Source organism: Neophocaena asiaeorientalis, unplaced genomic scaffold, assembly GCF_003031525.2.
Source record: "Neophocaena asiaeorientalis asiaeorientalis breed wild unplaced genomic scaffold, Neophocaena_asiaeorientalis_V1.1 scaffold62, whole genome shotgun sequence".
NCBI lineage: Eukaryota > Metazoa > Chordata > Mammalia > Artiodactyla > Phocoenidae > Neophocaena > Neophocaena asiaeorientalis.
The window spans coordinates 3194379-3221049 of record NW_020175191.1 but is presented as its reverse complement, the minus strand read 5'-3'; the positions used below and the strand labels follow the sequence as shown (position 1 = coordinate 3221049).

At 36.6% G+C, this 26671-nt stretch overlaps 1 protein-coding gene across 2 annotated transcripts in view; it reads right to left on the bottom strand.

The window, feature by feature from the left end:
• The window catches only part of SYCP1 (synaptonemal complex protein 1), a 134526-nt gene that overhangs the window by 22547 nt on the left and 85308 nt on the right, over positions 1 to 26671 (bottom strand). Inside the window, exons 23-26 of one of the 2 annotated variants that reach the window (XM_024764897.1) lie at positions 10333 to 10449; positions 9798 to 9908; positions 8559 to 8651; positions 7964 to 8038 (exon numbers count right to left, since the gene is read on the bottom strand). In XM_024764897.1, the coding sequence (XP_024620665.1) occupies positions 7964 to 8038; positions 8559 to 8651; positions 9798 to 9908; positions 10333 to 10449 (396 nt within the window). The remainder of the gene's footprint in view (positions 1 to 7963; positions 8039 to 8558; positions 8652 to 9797; positions 9909 to 10332; positions 10450 to 26671) is intronic. The other variant, XM_024764898.1, reaches the window with a different exon arrangement.

The following is a 26671-nucleotide window of genomic DNA, read 5'->3' as shown; positions in this document are numbered from 1 at the left end:
AGATACAGTTTCCAAGGAGCAATTAATTAGCATAAACTTTTACACAATGAATAGTATTCATCAAAACATGTAAAGCAAAACTGGTTGAGAACTCACAAAGAGAAATATAACAGTAATAAACGCTTAACTCCTTCTTTCAGCTCATGATTGATCAAACAGAAAAGATATATAACAAAGTTAAATAGATGTCCAAAAAAAACTGATACAGTAGGTCAAACTGTTTGGTAAAGGTGGAAGAGTGAAGGCAGATTATAAAATCTTCCTCTCCCTACACTAACAAAAAAGTATAAAGGGACGGAGGAAATGTAAGTAGTCAAGAACCGGCAAAAATGAATTCAACGACAGAAACATACCATACCAGGCCATAATCTCTGATTCTAGTGAAGGTTCAGCATGAAAGATACAGAGTACAGCTGTGCTGATTTGACTCAATGTGTCTCCTAACCTAATCACTACTTACATGGTATTGGTGAAAGTGAACACATACAATAATGAGAAGAATTGTCACTAATATACCTGAATTTGTAAGAAGAAATCTGAGGGGATAAGCAGGCAGTCCAAGAAAAAGAAGCCTAGGAAATGCATGAAAAATGACTAAATCTTATCATTTTGGTCTCTCTAGTCTGGACAAAAAAGCATAACAACCATACCCGTATAGAATTAATTATCCTTGCCAATAAATAGAACATATTAGAAATAAAGTCAAAAGACAAAATGTAAAAAAGAAGAAAAGATTCCCCTGAAGGAGCAGAACACATAAAAAATATGAGATTCACTGATAAACCACGTGAATTTTGTCCTTATCCCTGGGTCCACCTCTCATCACCTTGTAAGTGAGGTATACCAAATCATGATATTCTTATCTTTTCCCTCATAAAATTTGGTGCGTGAGGAAATACAGCTAGGAAGAGAGATTGGAAAAATGGCTAAAATGAATAACCATAGCTTATCCTGTTGGATAGACACATGGGTTCCAGGGCTTCAGCCTGAGTTGGTTAAAAGATGTGAAGCCTGGGCTTCTCTGATGGTGCAGTGGTTGAGAGTCTACCTGCCGATGCAGGGGACACGGGTTCATGCCCTGGTACGGGAAGATCCCACATGCCACGGAGCGACTGAGCCCGTGAGCCATGGCTGCTGAGCCTGTGCATCCGGAGCCTGTGCTCTGCAATGGGAGAGGCCACAACAGTGAGACGCCTGCGTACCGCAAAAAAAAAAAAAAAAAAAGATGTGAAGCCTAAGGAAAAAATCATCACAAAAAAACTACAGACCAATCTTTGTTATGAATCTAGGTGCAAAAATTGCTCAACAAAATACTAGCAAACCAAATCTAGCAGAATACAAAGAAGATTATATGTCATGACAAAGTAGGATTTCTCCCAAGAATTGAAATTGAATTTCATCAAAATTAAAGACTTTGTGCTACAAATGATACCATCAAGAAACTGAAAAGACAATTCAAAGAATGGGAGAAAATGTTTAAAGATCTTACATCAGATAAGGGACTTGTATCTAGAATATATAAAGAACCCTTAAAACTCAACACGAAAAAAATAAGTAACCTAATTTTAAAATACGCAAAGTATCTGAATAGATATTTCTCCAAAAAAGATATACAAATGGCCAATAGCACGTGAAAAGATGATCAAAATCATTAGGCATTAAATAAATACAACTCAAAACAAAAATGATATACCATGCCACACCCACCTGGATGATTATATCAAAAAAAGACAACAACAAGTATTGGTGAGGTTGTGGAAAAATTGAGACCTTCATGCACTACTAGTGGGAATCCAAAATGGTACAGTTGGTTTAGAGAACAGTTGGGCAGTATCTTAAAATATGAAACATAGAGACACCATATTACCCAGCAATTCTACTTCTACATATATAATCAAGAGAAATGAAAACATATATCCTCACAAAACGTGTACATAAATATTCTTAACAGCATTATTCTTAATAGTCAAAATGGAAACAACCCAAATTTCCATCAATTGATAAATGGATAAATAAAACAGTATACCCATATAACAAAATATTATTCAGTAATAAAAAGGAATGTAGTACTGATATATGCTAGGACATGGTTGGACCTTGAAGACATTATGCTCAGTGAAACAAGACCATGTATTATATGATTTCATTTAAGTGAAATATCCAGAAAAGGTAAATCTTATAGAAATAGAAAGTAGATCACTGATTGACTAGAGCTAGTGAATTTGTTGACGGGAGCCAAGGGGCAGGTATAATTGCTGCTGGGGGGTTGATACGTATATTCTAAAACTACGTAGCAGTGATGGTGGCACAACTCTCAGTAACTGTCAGTATATGTAAAAGCCACTGAATTGTACACTTTAAATGGATGATTATATAGTACATAAATTATATGTCAGTGAAACTGTTTTTAAAAACTTTCGGAGCTGAGCAAGGAAACAGACAAAGTTGGGGACTTTAACACCCCTCTTTCAGCTACTGATAGAATTACTAGGCAGAAAGTCAGCAAAAATATATAAAACCTGAACAACACAACTAACTAATTAGGTTTAATTGACATTTACAGTACACTCCACCAACAATAGCATAACATACATTTGTTTCAAGCACCTATAGATCATTCACCAAGACAGACCATATTCTGGGCCATAAAGCGAACCTCAACAAATTTAAAAGAATAAAACTGCTATGGACTAAATGTTTGTACCCCCCCAAAATTCATATATCAAGGCCTTAACACCCAGTGTGGAATGGTGTTTGGAGGTAGGGCCTTTAAGAAGTAATTGGGTTTGGAAGACATCATAGAGGTGAAGCCCTCACGATGGGACTGGTACTCATAAAGAGTTGAAGAGACCAGCATTCTCTTTCAGCCATGTGAGGACATAGCAAGAAAGTAACTGTCTTCAAGCCAGGAAATGGGCTCTGACCAGAACTTTACCACGCTGGCACTCTGATCTCAGACTTACAGCTTCCAGAACTGTGAGAAATAATATTTGTTGTTTAAGCCATTCAATCTATGGTATTTTTGTTATAGTATTACGCAGACAAATACAGAACTCATAAAGATTGTATTCTCTAACCATAATGGAATCAAACTAGAAATCAGTAACAGAGAGACAACAGGAAAATCTTTGAACACATGAAAATTTGAAAACAAACTTCTAAATAACCAATGGGTCAAAGAAGAAGTCTCAAAGAAAAATAAAATTATAAGAACTGAATGGGGAGAGGGGGAAGATGGCGAAGAGTAAGACGTGGAGATCACCTTCCTCCCCACAGATACATCAGAAATACATCTACACGTGGAACAACTCCTAGAGAACACCTACTGAACGCTGGCAGAACTCATCAGACCTCCCAAAAGGGAAGAAACTCCCCACGTACCTGGGTAGGGCAAAAGAAAAAAGAATAAACAGAGACAAAAGAATAGGGACGGGACGGGACCTGCACCAGTGGGAGGGAGCTGTGAAGGAGGAAAGGTTTCCACACACTAGGAAGCCCCTTCGCAGGCGGAGACTGCGGGTGGCGGAGGGGGAAAGCTTCGGTGCCGCGGAGGAGAGCACAGCTACAGGGGTGTGGAGGGCAAAGGGGAGAGATTCCCACACAGAGGATCGGTGCCGACTGGCACTCACCAGCCCGAGAGGCTTGTCTGCTCACCCGCCGGGGAGGGCAGGGCTGGGAGCTGAGGCTCGGGATTCGGTTGGATCGCAGGCAGAGGACTGGCGGCGAGAACACAGCCTGAAGGGGTTAGTGCACCACAGCTAGCCGGGAGGGAGTCCGGGGAAAAGTCTGGACCTGCCAAAGAGGCAAGAGACTTTTTCTTCCCTTTTTGTTTCCTGGTGCGCGAGGAGAGGGGATTCAGAGCGCTGCTTAAAGGAGCTCCAGAGATGGGCGCGAGCCGCAGCTATCAGCGCGGACCCCAGAGACGGGCATGGGACGCTAAGGCTGCTGCTGCCACCACCAAGAAGCCTGTGTGCAAGCACAGGTCACTGTCCACACCTCCCCTCCCGGGAGCCTGTGCAGTCCGCCACTGCCAGGGTCCCGAGATCCAGGGACAACTTCCCCGGAAGAACACACGGTGGGCACCTCAGGCTGGTGCAACGTCCTGCCGGCCTCTGCCGCCGCAGGCTCACCACGCACTCCGTGCACCTCCCTCCCCCCAGCCTGAGTGAGCCAGAGCCCCCGAATCAGCTGCTCCTTTAACCCCGTCCTGTCTGAGCGAAGAACAGACGCCCTCAGGCACCCTACACGCAGAGGCGGGGCCACATCCCAAGCTGAACCCCGGGAGCTGTGCGAACACAGAAGAGAAAGGGAAATTTCTCCAAGCAGCCTCAGGAGCAGCAGATTAAATCTCCACAATCAACTTGATGTACCCTGCATCGGTGGAATACCTGAATGGACAACGAATCATCCAAAATTGAGGAGGTGGACTTTGACAGCAAGATATATTATTTGTTATGGTCACCTTATCTTTGATAAAGGAGGCAGGAATGTACAGTGGAGAAAGAACAGCCTCTTCGATAAGTGGTCCTGGGAAAACTGGACAGGTACATGTAAAAGTATGAAATTAGAACACTCCCTAATACCATACACAAAAATTAGCTTAGAATGGATTAAAGACATAAATGTAAGGCCAGAAACTATCAAACTCTTAGAGGAAAACATAGACAGAACACTCTATGACGTAAATCACATCAAGATCCTTTTTGACCCACCTCTTAGAGAAATGGAAATAAAAACAAAAATAAACAAATGGGGCCTATATGTGGCACATATATACAATGGAATATTACTCAGCCATAAGAAGAAACAAAATTGAGTTATTTGTAGTGAGGTGGATGGACCTAGAGTCTTTCATACAGAGTGAAGTAACTCAGAAACAGAAAGGCAAATACCGTATGCTAACACATATATATGGAATCTAAGAAAAAAAAATGTCATGAAGAACCTAGGGGTAAGACGGGAATAAAGACACAGACCTACTAGAGAAGGGACTTGAGGATATAGGGAGGGGGGAGGGTAAGCTGTGACAAAGCCAGAGAGTGGCATGGACATATATACACTACCAAACATAAAATAGATAGCTAGTGGGAAGCAGCCGCATAGCATAGGGAGATCAGCTGGGTGCTTTGTGACCACCTAGAGGGGTGGGATAGGGAGGGGGGGAGGGAGGGAGACGCAAGAGGGAAGAGATATGGGAACATATGTATATGTATAACTGATTCACTTTGTTATAAAGCACAAACTAACACACCATTGTAAAGCAATTATACTCCAATAAAGATGTAAAAAAAAAGTCTTTAGAGACATGAAGAGTAGGGCTAACCTTTCATTTCAAAAGTCTAGTAAAGAAGTAAAAAAAAAAACTGAATGAACAAAAACACAACATATCAAAACATACGGGACACAGCTAAAGCAGTACTGAGAGAGAAATTTATAGTACTAAATGCTTACATTAGGAAAAAGGGGAGAGTGATTTCAGCAAAATGGCAGAATAGGCGTTTTTACCGTCCTCCCCATCAAGAACACAGATTTTGACTATAATCCATAGATGAGAATACCTCTGTGGAAGTTCTGGAGTCCAAAAGAGAACTTCCAGCACACCATTAGAGCAAAAAAAATAATAAATCCCAGATTCAACACACTGAAGAAGATAAGAAGAATGGTTTCATTTTACCCACATCACCCCCTCTTCCAAGACAGTACAACACAGATCCCAGAGAGAACCTGTTAAGTCAGCAATTTTTCCCATGGGGAAAAGTGAGACCAGGAAAGTAAGCACCTAGCTTCCCCAACTATGCAAAACACTGCCAAATATTTGCAAACCATATATGTGATAAAGGGTTAATGTCAAAAACATATAAAGAACTCATACAATTCAATAGCCAAAAGCCAAACGATCCAATTTAAAAATTGGCACAGGACCTGAGTAGACATATTTCCAAAGAAGATATATAAATGGCCAACAAGTAAATGAAAAGGTATCCAACATCACTAATCATCAGGGAACTGCAAATCAAAAGTACTATTAGATATATTACCTCATGTTTGTTGGAATGGCTATTATCAAATAAAACAAGAGATAAATGCTGGCATGGATGCAGAGAAAAAGAACCCTTGTGCACTACAGATGGGAAGGTAAATTGGTTCAGCCCCTACAGAAAACAGTATAAAGATTCTTCAAAAAATTAAAAATAGAACTGCCATACAAGTCAGCAATTCTACTTCTGAGACTACATCCAAAGGAAATGAAATTATTATGCTGAAGAGGTATTTGCACCCCCATGTAGCATTATTCACAACATCCAATACATGGAAACAACCTGAGTGTCCATAGACGAAGAATGGATAGAGAAAGTGCAGTATATATATACAATGGAGTATTATTCAGGTGTAAAAAGAAGGAAATCCTTTCATTTGTAACAACATGGTTAGACCTTGAGAGCATTATGCTAACTGAAATAGAGAAAGACAAATACTATATGATATCACTTATATGTGGAATCATAAAAAACAAACAAAACACAACTAAATTCACAGAGAAGAGGATTAGATTTATGGTTACAAGATGCAGGGTTTGGGGTGATGGGGAACTGGATGAAGGTGGTCAAAAGGCACTAACATCCAGTTATAAGACAAGTACTAGGGATGTAATGTATAACATGATGACTATCATTAACACTACTGTATGGTACATTTGAAAGTTGCTAAGAGAGTAAATCTTAAGAGTTCTCATCACAAGGAAAAAACCTTTTTTCTCTTTGTCTTTCTTTTTCTTAATCTATATGAGATGATGGATGTTAACTAAACTTATTGTGGTTATCATTTTACAATGTATGTAAGGCAAATCATGCTGTACACCTTAACTTATACAGTGCTGTCAATTATATCTCAATAAAATTGGAAAAAGAACCTAGAAGAAAGAACGTTAGGAGTGGTTTAATACAAGGAAGTATTATTCCTCTTTTACTAAAACAGTAGGATAAAGGTAAATATGTATGCTACAATCGCAGGTGGAGTAAAAGCCACTTAGTCATTTCTTTGACAAACATTTGTCGAAAACAGAAAATTTTCAAAGCACTATGCTCAAATAAAGGAAAGACAAAGATAAATAGACATAACCCCAGCCCTTGAGGAACTTGAAATATAATGGGGCACAGAGTGACATAACTATTTTAATATAAGAGCAAAATACTATGAGAATACTTATATACAGTCAGCTCACCTTTGCAAGATAAAAGATATGTGAAGTTTTCCATAGGTGGAGAAAGGAAGAAAGAAATTAAATGCAGGAAACAAAGTGAACAAATGCACAGAGGTTTGAAATTGAAATTGTGTGTTACCTAGGCATGCTGCAGAGTGATTAGGGAGGAGGATTTGGAATCATGAAAAATAAACCTAGATTTGAATTCTAAGCCATTCTATTTTTTTATTATGTGATCCTGAATAAATAAGCTAACCTCTATAAAAATGGAGATAATAATAAGTATTGTTTATAGAACTGTTATAAAGATTAAATTATATATAAGTAGTATACTCAGCACAGTGAGCTGTCATATAGAAAGAAAAAAAAAGTATTTGTCATTTTAAAGTGCAAGTCAATTCACTTTGTAAATTCCAAAACACTATACAAATATAAGGCATTATTTTTTTTCTGGAACATGATCAATAGCTAAAAAACACATCCAAATACATAAGTACTTTATAATATACGAAATAATATTTCTCAAATATTTATATCTGAAAGCTCGCCTACTCTTAAAGTATACTTATATTTATATGTCTTTAATATTTAAACAAGGGAATATGCTAAATACTTCTGAAATAAAAGCTAATGGGGAAAATTATATTTTTAATCCTTACTCAAATTTATCCTATTATTTTCTAATATGACATGTTTATAAAAACTTAAGTTACACCTAAAACTTAAAATTAGTTACTTTATCTATAATGCCACAAAACCTACTTTTTCTTCTCTTTCTATTTCAAGTTGTTTCTTAGCAGAACAAAGTTCATTTTTGAGATTGGATAGTTCAGTCTCCTAAAGAAAAAGGAACATAAAACTTATAAGTGCATCCATATATTTCTTAAGACAATAAAAATTCAAACTAGTGTTTCAAAAACAATTTAGTTTTATAGAGAAATAAATTCACTCATGAAATATATACACTTTTTAAAACCCTACTGATATGAAGGCTCCTAGTTGAATATAACTAAAGATTTCATTTAGACAAATTTTGTATAGTTTGCTCTAAAGAAATGTTTAACACTATGTATATCTCTCCTTCTCATTATCTCCCAATCTATCTCACTCCTCCTTTCCCAACCTCAATCAGAGCTCAAAACTTATTTGTAACTGGAGTTTATAACTTTTCATTTGAAAAACAGAGTTCGTTTTACCAAAAAAATGATTAGAAAACCACCTACCTATAAGATCTATAACATCCCTTTCAGATTTATGATTATTTGATTCTACAGTTCAAAATTATGGTTTTATTTATTATTCTTTACTAACAGCCATGCTGACATGAAAATTGGCTTCTACTGCTATTTGTTCTCACCAAAGATGCTTTCAATGATGACTGTTCTTGTTCTTTGCTCTTATAAAGTCCTAATTCTGAGTCTCTTTCTTCAACAATTTTATCATATTGGTGCTATGTTAAAAAGAGAAACCATTTTAAGTATATTAGAAGCCCAAAAGATTACATTTTAATACGACTGGTATCCTTATGCATTTAATATTTATAAAAAATGATGTTTATGAATTCAGTAATACATATCTGAGCTATTTTTTAATTTTTTCAACTACATTTTTAAATTCTAACAATAAAAACAATGAAACATAGATAACTGTCTTGGAAATAACCCAAGAGCAAGAAATAATTTTTTAAATTAGAGACACTGAATTTCATAATTTATAAAAAGTCTAGAAACACAGGACCTCTTCGAAAAACGGCTGATTCCAGATCTTGTGCAGGGAATACAAAATGAGTCTTGAACATTTTGTCATAACAGAAAGCAAGAAAGCTGTCACAGATTATTAGGGTCAAATCAAAGGGACCTGCCAACCAGTTCGAGGAGGCTCCCACTGGCCAAAGTTGGGACAATTTAAGTGTCAACAAGGATCAAAACTGTACTGGATTAAGACATACCAAATATGCTTAAATCTATGAGTTCACAATATTACTTAAAATATTTTTTAAAATCCTCATTGGTTACTTCATAATAATATCCTAGCAACAACTTATAAAGATTAATTGATAGGTATAGCCCACTTCCTCTCCAAATCTTGAAGAGTATAGGGCTTAATTCCCTAAGAGAATGATTACTTTCAAACAACAATAAAAAATAGAGCACACTCACAAACACAACAAACATTGTCTTTCATCTATTTATTATTGTTTAGCCTAGTATGTGTTAGACACAGGTAGAGGATAAAAATATTATATTTATAGTTATATTATATTTATTTAAATACATATCCTGGGTATGTATTTAAATAACTACAAGGTGGAAAAGTCTATAAGAGACTACTATGAAAATTGAGGAAAAGAGTGATTACGTTTATCCATCAAGACAATAAGGAGAGACTTCCTCAAGGAAGTGACCCCCAGGCTCAGCTTCATGTGGTTAAGACTTGAACTTGGAGAAATGAGAGATCAAGAGTATTCCAACTATAATTAGTCATTGTTGCATAGACAATAATTTTCTCTGACAAATCAGAATGCTATATTTTACCATTTTATGCATAAATATGGCTCCAATTAATAATTTTCATTACACAACAGGAAAAAAATTACCTTATGTTTTTCCATAAGTGCTACCATTTCAGCTACTTTATGTTGACATCGTATATCAATTTCTTTCTGTAATTTTACTGCTTCATCAGCTATTACTTTTGCTTTCTCAACCTATCAAATAAATTTAAAGTTTTTTTAAATTAATGCACAAAAAACAAATTTAACTTAAATGTTAAATTTAAGTTAAAATACAGAAATCAAACACCAGGAAATTAGGAAAGCCAAGTAGAAAATACATTATTGTTTTGGTTTATTTTAGTTAGGGTCTTCTACTAAGTGAATGACAGTATAACACTGTAAAGATCATTTAAGCTTTTCAAAATGATTATATACTACCCAATACTCAAATACTTAGAATAACAATGATACTTTTAGCTTCTATTAAAAAAGCTAATTAATTATCCCTAGTATAAATTTATTAAATCTTCTAAAGAATCATAATGTTAAAAGAATTATTACTTTTCTCTTAAAATGCAAACATACAAATATAGGGTTTTAGTATAACAACTTCTCAAACATATTTAGTTTTTCCTACCTCTCCCAAAAGATTTTCTTCTAATAGCTTTTTGTCCTCAATTTCTTTCTGATAGCTGTCAGTCATTTCTTTAAATTTTTGTTTGGCACCTTCTAGTTCTAATTCTAATTTATTGACCTTTGAATAAAGAAAACAGCATGAACATTAATAAATTCTGTGGATTACTTGAAAATATTCTGTATTCATTTTGTGGTTTTGTGACTCTTAAAAGATGATTTATTCATAGATATTATAATTGGATCATTTTACTTACAGTTTTTATATGGTGAGATGTGCTTTATTTTTCACAATATCTATCTTTTTCCCTAAAATACATATTTAGTCTTGACAAGTAATATTTTAAAAGCAGCCATATTTTTATTTTTAATGAATTGTTCAACAATATTTATTTAGTCTCAGTTTGCTGTTTTATTACAATAAGTAACTATTCCATTTGGACAGAACACACATGCGATTCAAAGGAAAAGCATTTTTTCAAAAAAAAAAGTTTTATTGAGGTATAACATATGCAAAAAACGACACATATTTAATGTATACAGTGTGATGAGATTGGACAAATGCATACACCCATGAAATCATCGCCAAAATCAAGGTAATAGACATATCCATCATCTTCAAAAGTTTCCTTCTGTCCCGTTTTTTTTTGTCATAAGAACACTTACATGAGACTACTCTCCTAACAATTTTTTTAAATTTTTGTGCATATTTATTCCTTCTAATAGATAGTGTTCAGGTTCTTTTTAACTGATGCCTATTTCTCCCTATCCTCCTAACCCTGATACATTTTTAAAATGTTTTTATTGTGGTAAAAGTCACATGATATAAAACATACTATTTTAACCATATTTAACTGTACGATTCAATGGCACTAAGTACATTCACATTGTTGTGCAACTCTCACCATCATCCATCTCCCGAATATTTCACCTTCCTAAACTGAAACTCTGTCCCCTTTAAACATTAACTCCCCATTCTCCCTCCCCACTCCCTCTACCCCCCAGCCCCTGGCATCTACCAATGTACTTTCTGACTCTATGAATTTGACTATTCTAGGCACCTCGTATAAGTGGAATCAAACAGTACTTGTCTGCACGTAATGTATACTGGAATGTATTTTTAAGGCTAACTTAATATATGTCCTGCAAACAGAATGTACCTTCTTTTTTCTCCCCTGTGCTATACAGTAGGTACTCACCAGCCAAATACATCATACATAGTAGTGTACCTACATCAGTCCCAATCTCCCAATCCATTTCACCCCTCTCTTAGTGTCCATACATTTGCTCTCTACAACTGTGTCTCTATTTCTGCTTTGCAAATAGGTTCATTTGCACCATTTTTCTAAATTCCATATACATGCGTTAATATACAACATTTGTTTTTCTCTTTCTAACTTACTTCACTCTGTATGACAGTTTCTAGGTCCATCCACGTCTCTGCGAATGGCACAACTTCATTCCTTTTTATGGCTGAGTAATATTCCATTGTACCACATCTTCTTTATACATTCCTCTGTTGATGGACACTTAGGTTGCTTCCACGACCTGGCTATTGTAAATAGTGCTGCAATGCACACTGGGGTGCATGCATCTTTTGGAATTATGGTTTTCTCAGGGTATATGCCCAGTAGTGTGATTGCTGGGTCATATGGTAGTTGTATTTTTAGTTTTTTAAGGAACCTCCATACTGTTCTCCATAGTGGCTGTATCAATTTACATTCCAACCAACGGTGTAAAAGGGTTCCCTTTTCTCCACATCCTCTTCAGCATTTATTGTTTGTAGATTTTTTGATGATGGACATTCTGAACAGTGTGTGGTGATACCTCATGGTGGTTTTGATTTGCATTTCTCTAATAATTAGTGATGTTGAGCAGCTTTTCATGTGCCTCTTGGCCATCTGTATGTCTTCTTTGGAGAAAAGCCTATTTAGGTCTTCTGCCCACTTTTGATTGGGTTGTTTGTCTGGATATTGAGCTGCATAAGCTATTTGTATATTTTGGAGATTAATCCCTTGTCAGTTGCTTCATTTGCAAATATTTTTCCCATTCTGAGGGTTGCCTTTTGGTCTTGTTTATGGTTTCCTTTGCTGTGCAAAAGCTTTTAAGCTTAACTGGGTCCCATTTGTTTATTTTTGTTTTAATTTTCATTATTCTAGAAGGTGTGTCCAAAAAGATCTTGCTGTGATTTATGTCAAAGAGTGTTCTGCCTATGTTTTCCTCTAAGAGTTTTATAGTGTCTGGCCTTACATTTAGGTCTTTAATCCCTTTTGAGTTTATTTTTGTGTATGGTGTTAGGGAGTGTTCCAATTTCATTGTTTTACATGTAGCTGTCCAGTTTTCCCAGCACCACTTATTGAAGAGGCTGTCTTTTCTCCATTGTATATTCTTGCCTCCTTTTTCATAGATTAGTTGACCACAGGTGTGTGGGTTTATCTCTGGGCTTTCTATTCTGTTCCATTTATCTATATTACTGTTACAGTACCATAACAGTACCATACTGTCTTGATTACTGTAGTTTTGTAGTGTAGTCTGAAATCAGGGAGTCTGATTCCTCCAGCTCCAGTTTTCTTTCTCAAGATTGCTTCGGCTATTCGGGGTCCTTTGTTTCCATACAAATTGTAAAAATTTTTGTTCTATTTCTGTGAAAAATGCCATTGGTAATTTGATAGGGATTGCATTGAATCTGTAGACTGCTTTAAGTAAACAATACAGATTTGTTGACTACAGGCACTATGTAGTAGAGCAGATCTCTAGAACTACTTTATCTTGCATAACTGAAACCTAAGCAAATTGAAGAACAACTCCCCATTTCCCCCTCCCTCCTAGTCCCTGGTATTTACTTTTCTAATTTCTGCTTCTATGTGTTTGACTATTTTAGGTATCATGCAGTATTTGTTCTTCAGTGACTGGCTTTTGTTGCTGAATTGTAAATATTCTTTACATATTCTGGATATTAGATCATTACCAAATAATGATTTGCAAATATTTTTTCCAATTTTTTGGCTTGTCTTTTCACTCCCTTGATAGTGTCCTTTCATCCTTTGATAGTGTCCCCTTGAACATTATCAATAGAGTGAAAAGATTCATTGCAGTCTCTACCCAAATTCCAACTGCCTTTTGTCAGAACAAATTGATCCTAAAGTTTACAAGGAATTCCCAGGGACCCTGGATAGCCAAAACAATCTTGAAAAAGAACAATGTTGGAGGACACATAATCCCCAATTTTAAAACTCACTACAAAGCTACAGTAATCAAAACAGCATGGTACTGACATAAGGTAAACATATGGATCAATGGAATAGAATAGGAAGTCCAGAAATAAAGCTATACAACTATGGTCAACTTAGAATGACAAGACAATTCAATGGAGAAAGAATAGCTTCTAACAATAAGAATGACAAAAGAATTCAATGGAGAAAGAACAGTTTCTAACAAATGTTGTTAAGACAAATAATAAGCACATGGAAAAGAATGAAGTTGCACTCTTACCTCATATCACATTACAAAAATAACTCAAAATAGATTAAAGATCTAAATGTAATAGCTAAAACCAAAAACTCTTAGAAGAAAATAGGAGTTAAAATGCATGACAATAGATTTGGCAATGGATCCTTAGATATGACACTAAAAACACAAGCAACTAAAGAAAAACAGTTAAAATGGATTCCATTAAAAAGCACACTCAGTATTACTGAGATTAATTTTCTCTAAAGAATCAACACCTTCAATTTCTATTTTTTCCATATATTTTGTACAAATATTTACTAATATAATAATTATCAAAAGAAAGAGGACCTTAGGACTTCCCTGGTGGTCCAATGTTAAGAATCCGCCTACCAGTGCAGTGGATGTGGGTTCGATCTCTGGTCAGAGAACTAAGATCCCACATGCCTCAGGGCAACTAAGCCTGTGCACTGCAACTATTGAGCACACAGGCCACAACTGGAGAGCCCACATACTGCAACTACAGAGCCCACGTGCTCTAGAGCCTGCGCACCACAACAATAGATCCCGTGTGCCGCAGCTGAGACCTGATGCAGCCAAAAATAAAATAAATAAATAATAAAATAAATATTTTTAAAAAGAGGACCTTTAATTAGCACCCACCCTCCAGAATCACTTATGGCATTAGGACTGAATTAGAATTGAGGAGGGGGTAGAGGACAGTGACAGGAATTGGGGAAGGGAGGCATGGGTAACTTAATAATGAAACAGACTGTATTCTGTACCCATGAAAGAACCACTAACTTTATTTTTCTTAATATTTATTTATTTGGCTGTGCCGGGTCTTAGTTGCAGCATGTGGGATCTTCATTGCTGCATGTGGGATCTTTTAGTTGAGGCATGAGGAACCTTTAGTTGTGGCACATGAGTCCTTTAGTTGCAGCATGCAGGATCTTTAGTTGTAGCATGCAAACTCTTGGTTGTGGCATGTGGGATCTAGTTTCCTGACTAGGGATCAAACCCAGCCCCCTACATTGGGAGCACAGAGTTTTAGCCACTGGACCATCAGGGAAGTCCCACAATCACCAACTTTAAAACACAGAATATTATCAATGTTGATAAAGGCTTCTGAATGCCTCTGTTCATTAGTTTCCCTTTCTGCTCTCTCAAGTGCAACAAAGATTCTTAATTTAATATTCATGAGGCCCTTCCCCTTTTTTATAGCTTTACTGCATAATGATATATCAGTATTTCAGTTTTTTGTTTCAGACTCTATATAAATGTTTTCTTAGTATATATATTTTTCTGTCTTGCATTTTCACTCAGCAGTAGGTTTTACATATTTATGTGTGTATAGTTCCTTCATTTTCTCTGCAGAGTAGTGTTCCATTGTATGAATATACCATGGTTTATTTTATGTACTCAACTGTTCACAGACACTGAACTGTATTCAACTTGGAGATAATACACACGATAATGGTGTGACTGTTCTCAACAACATTGTCTCCTGGTACAAATGTATAAATTTCTCTATATCCAGACCTGAAATTGCAGATTGCATGTTCAACTTTACAAGATAACAACATTGTTTTCCAAAGTATATGTACCAATTTAAACTCCCAGCAACAGTGTGTGAATATGTATATCAATTTGGAGAGAACCAGCATTTTCACATAAATGGTAGATTGTTAAAATTACATTTTCTAATAGCTTGTTGCAGATGTTTAAGACTAGTAATTTTTTCTGTGTAATGATTATATATCTATCAACCTTACTAAATGACTCAATACTTTATTAACTCATCTGGAGATTCTTATAGATTTTCTACAAATGCAACTCCAACCTAAAACCACCTGAGTCTGAAGTTTGTTTGTTGAAAGATTTTAAACTGCTGATCCAATCTCCTTAATAGGACAATTCAGGTTAATTATTCGTTTTGAGATTGTTTTGGTTAATCGACTTCGCTTTATATTTTTTATATCTTTCAAATATATTGGCATAACAATGTTCATAGTAAAGGTATTAACTTCAGACCTTCATTAAAAAAACACATGTTATAATTTCTAGATTAATAGAATTGTGGTTAGAGGACATATTCTGTATGATTTCAAGCCTTTGAATTCTGTGGCCCTATACATGATCATTTTTGTTAACTATCTGAGTGTTCTTGAAAAATATGTTTCCTTCAGTTTTTCATCTAAAAATGTCCTGATTTCTCCAACATAAAAGAGAGACACGTTGTGGACATAATTCAAGGTTGATCTTTTCTCTGTACTTGAGAATATTGTTTCACTGATTTCTAACTTCCACTGTTACTTGCTGAGATGTCCACGGTAAATCTCTTGTCATTCTTTCATTGGTGATCTCTCATTTCTCTCTAGCTACTTTTAAGACCTATGTGTGTCTAACATTCTGTAGTTTTACTATACTAAGTCTAGTTCTGGATTTATTCTAATTTTTCCTTCTAGGTATCCATCAGTCTTCCTATAGCTATGAATTCGTGTATTTCATCAATTCTAAACATTCTTAGTATTTATTGCCTCTTCCCAATTCACTCTATTCTTTCCTTCCTCCTGGGCAATACAAAACCCTTATAAAAACAAATTCATTACAATATGTGACAATAATAAGAATATGATAGCATATAAGTTAGACATGAGAGAGAAAGGAGATTATGTATTCTGAAGCTAAAATGTACCAGTAAAAAGGACAAAAATTATGAACTCCAGCTGTATGTTGTTCATAAGAGACACATATAAAACAAAGATATAGAAAGCACAATAGTAAATAGGTTGTTAAAAATACCATGCTTAACACAACATTGTAAATCAACTATACTCCAATAAAAATTTTAAATAAATTAATTAATTAAACCCTGTAAACACTAAGAAGAAAACTGGTATAGTTATAACAATAAAAAAGAATTATTCTCTAAGGCAAGAAAACACTATTACATAGATAAAGTGAGTATCTTTAAAGTGGAAAAAAGTTCTATTATGTATAGAATATACAGAATATATATAGAATATATATTAAGTATACACATAAAGTTCCACATTGTATAATAAGAAATTACATATATTATAGTATGTACCTAATAACGTGGTATTAAAAGAAAAATTGACAGAACTGCAAGGAAGAATAGAAATCCACAATCATCAAGTGAGATTTTTTAATACATCAATCTCATTCAAGTAATAAAACACGAAGAAAAAAGAAGTAAAGATATAGAATCAATAAATATGCAACAGTTTAAAGAATATGACTATAATCTTGACCAAATGGACCAACAACTGTAGAATACACATTATTTTCAGGTATATGGGTGTGATTATAAACAGTAACCCTATATTGGTCCATCAAGCAAATGTCAATAAATTCCAAAGTACTGAAGTCATACCAGAGTGTGTTCTCTAATTACAGTGTGCTTATGATAGAAATCAATTCCAAAAACATAACATGCTGTTAAGCTCAGAAACTGAGAAATATAGGAAGGTATTGAATGAAACAATACTAATTTAATATATATTTAAACCTACGAGACACAACTACAACAAGCTTAGAAGGAAATATATTGCCTTAAAATGTGTACACTGGAAAGACTGAAAATTAATTATCAAAGAATTAATATCAAATTGGAAAAAGAACATAATGAAAAAACAATAAAAGGAGGAGAAAATGATAAAGAACATAAATTAATGAAACAAAAACAAGCACCCTACAGAGAAGATCAAAAAATCCAAAGCTGTGTTTTTTTAAAACTTCCAAAATTGATAAATGCCTGGTAAGACTGATCAAGAATAACAAAAGGCATAAATAACCAACATCAGGATTGAAAAAAGGACAATACTATAGATGCTACAATTTTCAAAATATAGAAAATGTAGATTAACAGGGCAAAATCCCCCCAAAATATTATTTACTAAAATTGAAAGAAATAGTAGGATACAAAATGAACATACAGATATCTGTTGCATGTCTAAACACTAACAATGAACAAGCAGAAAGAAAATTTTTTTTAAAATCCCATTTAAAATTGCAAAAGAAAAAGAATAAAATACCTAAGAATAATCTAAATAAAGAGGTAAAGACCTGTACTCAGAAAACTATAAGACACAGATGAAAGAAAGTGAAGATGCCACAAAAAAAAAAAAAGGGAAAATATACTAAGCTCAGGGATTGGAAGAATTAATACTGTTAAAATGACCATACTACCTAAGGCAATCTACAGATTCAGTGCAATCTCTATCAAAATACCAATGGCATTTTTCACCAAACTACAACAAATAATTTTTAAATTTGTATGGAAACATGAAAGATCCCAGATAGCTAAAATAATCTTGAGAAAGAACAGCAAAGCAGGAGGTATCACACTCCCTGACTTCAACACTGTACTACAAAGCAACAGTAATCAAAGGAGCTGGCACAAAAACAGACACATAGATCAATGGAACAGAATAGAGAGTCCGGAAATAAACCTATGCTTATATGGTCAATTAATCTACAACAAAAGAAGAACACACAATGAGAAAAAGACAGCCTCTTCATAAATTGTGTCAAGAAAACTGGACAGCTACATGCAAAAGAATCAAATTGGACTACTTTCTCACACCATATACAAAAATAAAATAGATTAAAGACTTAAATGCAAGACCTGAAATCATAAACCTCCTAGGAGAAAACCTAGGCGGTATGCTCTTTGACATTGATCTTACCAATATTTTTTTCTTGGATATGTCTTCTTAGGCAAGGGTAACAAAAGCAAAAATTAAACAAATGGGAATCAAAATAAAAACTTTTGCATAGAGAAGGAAACTATCAACAAAATGAAAAAGCACTCTACTGAATGGGAAAAAATATTTGTAAAAATATATCTGATAAGGGATTAACATCCAAAATATACAAAGAACTTATACAACTCAACATCAAAATAAACAAGCAACTCGATTAAAAAAAGGACAGAAGACCTGAATAGACATTTTTCCAAAACAGACATGCAGAAGGCCAACAGGCAGATGAAAAGATGCTTAACATCACTAATCATCAGCGAAATGCAAATCAAAACCACAATGAGGTGGGGAGGAGTCAAGATGGCAGAGTAGGAGGACATGGAATTCACCTCTCCCAACAAATACATCCACAAATGGAACAATTCTCACAGAGCACCTTCTAAACACTAGCAGAGGACCTTGGACACCTAAAAGGACAAGAAAGATTCCTGCATAACTCAGTAGGATGAAAGAAAGGAAAAAAAGAGGAAGTGGGATGGGACCAGTGCCCCTGGTGGGGAGCTGAAGAAGAGGAGAGGTTCCTGCACCCAGGGAAGCCCCCTCACCAGTGGGAAGATCAGCTGGGACAGAAGGGGAACTTCAGGGGCTCAAAGGAGAGTACAGCAACCAGTCTGTGGCAGGCAGGATAGAGTGAGACCTACACAGATGGTCCATGCCACAGCCCTGCATGCCCCAGCCTGAGACATGTGTCTGCCACTGCAGGCGGGGGCTGGGTGCTGGAACATGGGGTTTGGAGAGCAGACCCAGGGAGAGGTCTGTTGTTGGCTGCGAGGAGACAGCCTGAAGGGACGGGAGTGAGGAGCTCTGCAACTGGGAACATTCGTGGAAGAAGCCTGGGGCACCATAGAAGTGAAGCATCATTGTTGAATGGCACATGAAGGGCGGGGCTGTCATTGCAGCCTCTTTCCCCACGTGCTGGCCCTTGCCTCCATGGGCATTACAAGGAGCTCCCTCCTGAGCAGACTTGCATGCCCTGGTCACCACCTCAGCTCCCCCCAACCTGTATGGGTGGGCTCACATACCCAAATCGCTGCCCCAGCCCCCTCTCGCCAGGGCAGGCTCATGTACTCTGGGGCAACCTCAGGAGCAGACACCGGTGGGTGACCCACATGCAGATGTGGAGCTGAAACCAAAGCTGAGCCCCAGGGGTTGTGTGACTAAGGAAGAAGAGCTGAAATCTCTCCTTGAGGCTGTGCGAACCACAGATTTACACCCCTGCTGCCAGCTTTGTAAATTCAGCACCTGTGGAACATTTGAAAGGACAATGGGTGCTCCCGAAGATGAGACAGGTCTAGCTTTAGCAAGTGGAGGGTTTGTGGGCACATACACTCAGAAGTTAGGCTAGGCCACAGTCTGAGCAGCCTCCGTAGCTCCAACAGTGGGTCCAGGTGCACGATTACTGCAGTCCTTGGACCTGACTTCAGTAGGTCTGTGGTGGTGGCCTGGTGAAAACAACGCCAAAGAGACACCAGGGCCAATCAATTGCTGGCATACCCACAGTTAAGGTGGGTCATGAGCACTGACAACAAAAATGTAATTTGTGAGCCCACACAATGGGTAAAAGGTGACACAACAGAGCACACTCACAGGTGAACAGTTTCAGAAGAGTAATATTTAGCAGCGTCTCTCCCAGTGGGAATGCTCCAATCTTGCCTACCTAGCACTGCAGATCAGAAATACAGCTCCAAAACAGATCTGGGGGCCTCTACTCCAAGAACTAGGGAGCAAACCCTGTCCCTGACAGGGCTGTGACAATCACAGAGCAAAGGGGAGGCCTCACTCAATATCCAGTGCAGGCTCTGGTCACCACAACCTCCTATCAAGGGGATAACGGCCAGCATACACTAGGAAACAGGTGGCAGACATCCATACTAAAAAACAGCCCCCAAACCAAAAAATATTAAACACACAGAGACTACACAAGGATGTTCCCACATAAGAATAGCCCTCCAACACAGTGTGAGGTTCTGGCATCGGGAGGAAGAGCCACCCGAGCATTTGGCTCTGAAGGCCAGTGGGTCTTGAGTGCGGGAGCCCAACAGAGCTGAGGGATACAGAGACTCCATTCTTAGAGGGCACACACAGGGTCTCATATGCACGGGGACCCAGCACAAAGCAGTATCTCCATAGGAACCTGGGCTAGACCTACCAAGGGGTCTTGGGAGGTCTCCTCGGGAGGCAGGGGTTGGCTGTAGCTCACTGTGGAAGCAAGGACACTGGTTGTGGAGACCTCAGGGAATATTGATAAGCATAAGCACTCCTGGAGTTTCCAATTTCAGCACTAGACCCAGCCCCACAAACAGCATGCAGGCTCCAGCACTGGAACATCTCAGGCCAAACAACCAGCAGGATAGGAATACAACCCTACCCATCAGTAGACAGGCTGCCTAAAGGAGTACTGAGCTCACAGCCACCTCAAAACATACCGCTTGACACAGTCCTGCCCACCAGACGGACAAGACCCAGCTCCACCCACCAGAGGGCAGGCACCAGTCCCTCCCACCAGGAAACCTCCACAAGGCCCCAGACCAAACTCTTCCACCAAGGAGCAGACACCAGAAGCAAGAGGAACTATGATCCTGCAGCCTGCGGAAAGGAGACCACAAACACAGAAAGTTAGACAAAATGAGATGACAGAAGTATGTTTCAGATGAAGGAAAAAGATAAAAACCCAAAAGAACAACTAAACAAAGAGGACATAGGCAACCTACCCAAAAGAGAATTCAGAGTAACAATACTAAAGATGATCCAAAATCTCAGAAAAAGAATGGCGGCACAGACCAAGAAGATACAAGAAATGTTTAACAAAGAGCTACAAGATTTAAAGAACAGATATGAACAATACAACAAATGAAATGAAAAATACACTAGAAGGAATCAATAGCAGAATAACTGAGGCAGAAGAATGAACAAGTGAGCTGGAATATAGAATGGTGGAAATCACTGCCACAGAACAGAATAAAGAAAAAAAGAGTTAAAAGAAATGAGGACAGTCTCAGAGACCTCTGGGACAACAATAAATGTACCAAAATTTGCATTATATGGGTCCCAGAAGGAGAAGAGAAAGAGAAAGGGCCTGAGAAAATATTTGAAGAAATTATAGTCAAAAATTTCCCTAATATGAGAAAAGAAACACTCACTCAAGACCAGGAAGCACAGAGAGTCCCATACAGGATAAACCCAAGGAGGAACATGCCAAAACACATATTAATCAGACAGAAAAAAATTAAATACCAAGAAAAAATATTAAAAGCAACAAGGAAAAAGTGACAAATAATATACAAGGGAAAACCCATAAGGCTATCAGTTGATTTCTCAGCAGAAACTCTGTAGGCCAGAAGGGAGTGGCAGAATATATTTAAAGTGATGAAAGGGAAAGACCTACAACCAAGAATACTTTACCAAACAAGGCTCTCATTAAGATTCCAGGGAGAAATTAAAAGCTTTACAGATAAGCAAAAGCTAAGAGAATTCAGCACTACCAAGCCAGCCTTACAAAAAATGCTAAAAGAACTTCACTAGGTGGGGGGAAAAAAAGAGACCACAACTAGAAACAAGAAAATCACAAATGGGAAAAGTCACTGGTAAAGGCAAACATACAGTAAAAGTAAAAATTCATCGACATACAAATATATCAAAACCAGCAACCGTGAGGAGAGTACAAAAGCAGGAAATGGGAAATGCATTTGAAATTAAGATACCAGCAACTTAAAACAGCCTTGTATATATAAAGATTGCTATATGAAAACCTCATGGGAACTGCAAACAAAAAACAATAGAATCACACACAAAGAAGAAAAAGCAGCCCAAACATAACACTAAAAGATAGTCATTAAATCAAAAGAGAAGAGAACAAAAGAGGAAGGGAAGAAAAATCACCTACAAAAACAAATCCAAAACAATTAAGAAAATGGCAATAAGAACATACATACCGATAATTACCTTAATTGTAAATAGATTAAATGCTCCAACCAAAAGAGGCAGACTGGCTGAAAGAATTTTAAAAAAGACCCATATATATGCTAGAAGAGACCCACTTCAGATCTATGGACACATACAGACTGAAAGTGAGTAGATGGAAAAAGGTATTCCATAAAAATGGAAATCAAAAGGAATCTGGAGTAGCAACACTCATATCAGACAAAATAAATTCTAAAATAATGACTATTATAAGAGAAAAAGAAGGACACTACATAATGACCAAGGGATAAATCCAAGAAGATATAACAGTTGTAAATATTTATGCACCCAACATAGGAGCACCTCAATACATAAGGCAAATGCTGACAGCCATAAGAGGGGAAATTGATAGTAACACAATGATAGTAGGGGACTTTAACACCCCACTTTCACCAACGGAGAGATCATCCAGAATGAAAATGAATAAGGCAACACAAGCTTTAAATGATACATTAAACAAGATGGACTTAATTGATATTTATATGACGTTCCACCTAAAAACAACAGAATACACTTTCTTCTCAAGTGCTCATGGAACAATTCTGCAATGTAGATCATATCTTGGGTCACAAATCAAGCCTTGGAAAATTTAAGAAAATTGAAATAATATCAAGTATCTTTTCCAACCACAAGGCTATGAGACTAGATATCAATTACAGGAAAAAAATCTATAAAAAATACAAACACATGGAGGATAAACAATACAGTACTAAATAACCAAGAGATCACTGAAGAAATCAAAGAGGAAATCAAAAAATACCTAGAAACAAATGACAATGAAAACACGATGACCCAAAACCTATGGGATGCAGCAAAAGCAGTTCTAAGAGGGAAGTTTATAGCAATACAATCCTACCTCAAGAAACAAGAAACATCTCAAATAAAACCTAACCTTACACCTAAAGCAATTAGAGAAAGAAGAAACAAAAAACCCAAAGTTGGCAGGAGGAAAGAAATCGTAAAGATCGGATCAGAAATAAATGAAAAAGAAATGAAGCAAACAATAGATAAGATCAATAAAACTAAAAGCTGGTTCTTTGAGAAGATAAACAAAATTGAGAAACCATTACCAAACTCACCAAGGAAAACAGGGAGAAGACTCAAATCAACAGAATAAGAAAGAAAAAGGAGAAGTAACAACTGACACTGCAGAAATACAAAGGATCATGAGAGATTACTATATGCCAATAAAATGGATAACCTGTAAGAAATGGACATATTCTTAGAAAAGCACAACCTTCTGAGACTGAACAGGAAGAAATAAAAAATATAAACAGACCAATCACAAGGACTGAAATTGAGACTGTGATTAAAAATCTTCCAAAAAAGAGAAGTCCAGGACCAGATGGTTTCACAGGCGAATTCTATCAAACATTTATAGAAGAGCTAACACCTATCCTTCTCAAACTCTTCCAAAATATAGCAGAGGGAGGAACACTCCCAAACTCATTCTATAAAGCCACCATCACCCTGATATCAAAACCAGACAAAGATGTCACAAAAAAAGAAAACTGCAGGCCAAATTCACTGATGACCATAGATGCCAAAATTCTCAACAAAATACTAGCAAACAGAATCCAACAATACTTAAAATGACCATACACCATGATCAACTAGGGTTTATCCCAAGAATGCAAAGATTCCTCAATATATGCAAATCAAACAATGTGATACACCACATTAACAAATTGAAGGATAAAAACCATATGATAATCTCAATAGATGCAGAAAAAACTTTTGACAAAATTCAGCACCAATTTATGATAAAAACTCTCCAGAAAGTAGGCATAAAGGGACCCTACATCAACATAATAAAGGTCATATATGACAAACTCACAGCCAACGTGGTTCTCAATGGTGAAAAACTGAAACCATTTCCTCAAATATCAGGAAGAAGACAAGGTTGCCCACTCTTGCCACTAGTATTCAATATAGTTTTGGAAGTTTTAGCCACAGCAATCAGATAAGAAAAAGAAATAAAAGGAATACAAATTGGAAAAGAAGAAGTGAGACTGTCACTGTTTGCAGATCACATAATACTGTACATAGAGAATCCTAAAGATGCTACCTGAAAACTACTAGAGCTAATCAATGAATTTGGTAGAGTAGAAGGATACAAAATTACTTCACAGAAATCTCTTGCATTCCTTTACACCAATGATGAAAAGTCTGAAAGAGAAATTAAGGAACACTACATTTACCATTGCAACAAAAAAAATTAAAATACCTAGGCATAAACCTACCTAAGGAGGCAAAAGACCTGTATGTAGAAAACTATATGACACTGATGAAAGAAATTCAAGATGATACCAACAGATGGAGAGATATACTATGTTCTTGGATTAGAAGAATCATCATTGTGAAAATGACTATACTACCCAAAGCAATTTACAGATTCAGTGCAACCCCTATCAAACTACCAATGGCATTTTTCACAGAACTAGAAGAAAAAATTGCACAATTTGTATGGAAACACAAAAGACCCCGAATAGCCAAACAATGTTGAGAAAGAAAAATGGAGCTGGAGGAATCAGGCTCCCAGATTTCAGAATATACTACAAAGCTACAGTAATGAAGACAATACGGTATGGGCACAAAAACAGAAATACAGATCAATGGAACAGGAGAGAAAGCCCAGAGATAAACCCATGCACATATGGTCAACTTATATTTGATAAAGGAGGCAAGAGTACACAATGGAGAAAAGACAGCCTCTTCAATAAGCGGTGCTGGGACAACTGGACAGCTACATGTAAAAGAATGAAATTAGAACCCTTCCTAACACCTTACACAAAATTAAACTCAAAATGGATTAAAGACCTAAATGTAAGGGCAGACAGTATAAAACTCTTAGAATAAAACATAAGCAGAATACTCTATGACATAAATCACAGCAAGATCCATTTTGACCCACCTCCTAGAGAAATGGAAATAAAAACAAATGGGACCTAATGAAACTTAAAAGATTTTGCACAGCAAAGGAAACCATAAATATACATGAAAAGACAATACTCAGAATGGGAGAAAATATTTGCAAATGAAGCAACTGACAAAGGATTAATCTCAAAAATATACAAGCACCTCATGCAGCTCAATATCAAAAAAAGCAAACAGCCCAATCCAAAAATGGGCAGAAGACCTAAATAGACATTTCTCCAAAGGAGATATACAGATGGCCAACAAACACATGAAAAGATGCTCAACATCACTAATCATTAGAGAAATGTAAATCAAAACTACAATGAGATATCACCTCACACCGGTCAGAATCGCCATCATCAAAAAATCTACAAACAATAAATGCTGGAGAGGGTGTGAAGAAAAAGGCACCCTCTTGCACTGTTGGTAGGAATGTAAATTGATACAGCCACTATGGAGAACAGTATGGAGGTTCCTTAGAAAAATAAAAATAGAACTACCATATGACCCAGCAATCCCACTACCAGACATATACCCTGAGAAAACCATAATTCAAAAAGAGTCATGTATCACAATGTTCATTGCAGCAATATTTACAATAGCCAGGACGTGGAAGCAACCTACGTGTCCATCAACAAATGAATGGATAAAGAAGATGTGGCACATATATACAGTGGAATATTACTCAGCCATAACAAGAAATGAAATTGTCCCAGAGTCTGTCATACAGAGTGAAGTAAATCAGAAAGAGAAAAATAAATACCGTATGCTAACACATACATATGGAATCTAAAAAACAAAATGGTTCTGATGAATTAGGGGCAGGACAGGAATAAGGACACAGACGTAGAGAATGGACTTGACAAATATAAATATAAATATAAATATAAAACAGATAGCTAGTGGGAAGCAGCTGCATGGCAGAGGAAGATCAGTTCGGTGCTTTGCACCCACCTAGAGGTGTGGGATAACAGGGAGACACATGAGTAAGAGGTTATGGGGATATACATATGCATATAGCTGACTCACTTTGTTATACAGCAGAAACTAACACAACACTGTAAAGCAATTATACTCCAATAAAGATGTTAAAAAATGATAAAAAATTAAAGACTGTTAAAAGGGATAAGGAAGAACACTACACAATGATCAAGGGAACAATACAAGAAGATATAACAATTGTAAAAATATACGCACCCAACATAGGAGCACCTCAATATATAATGC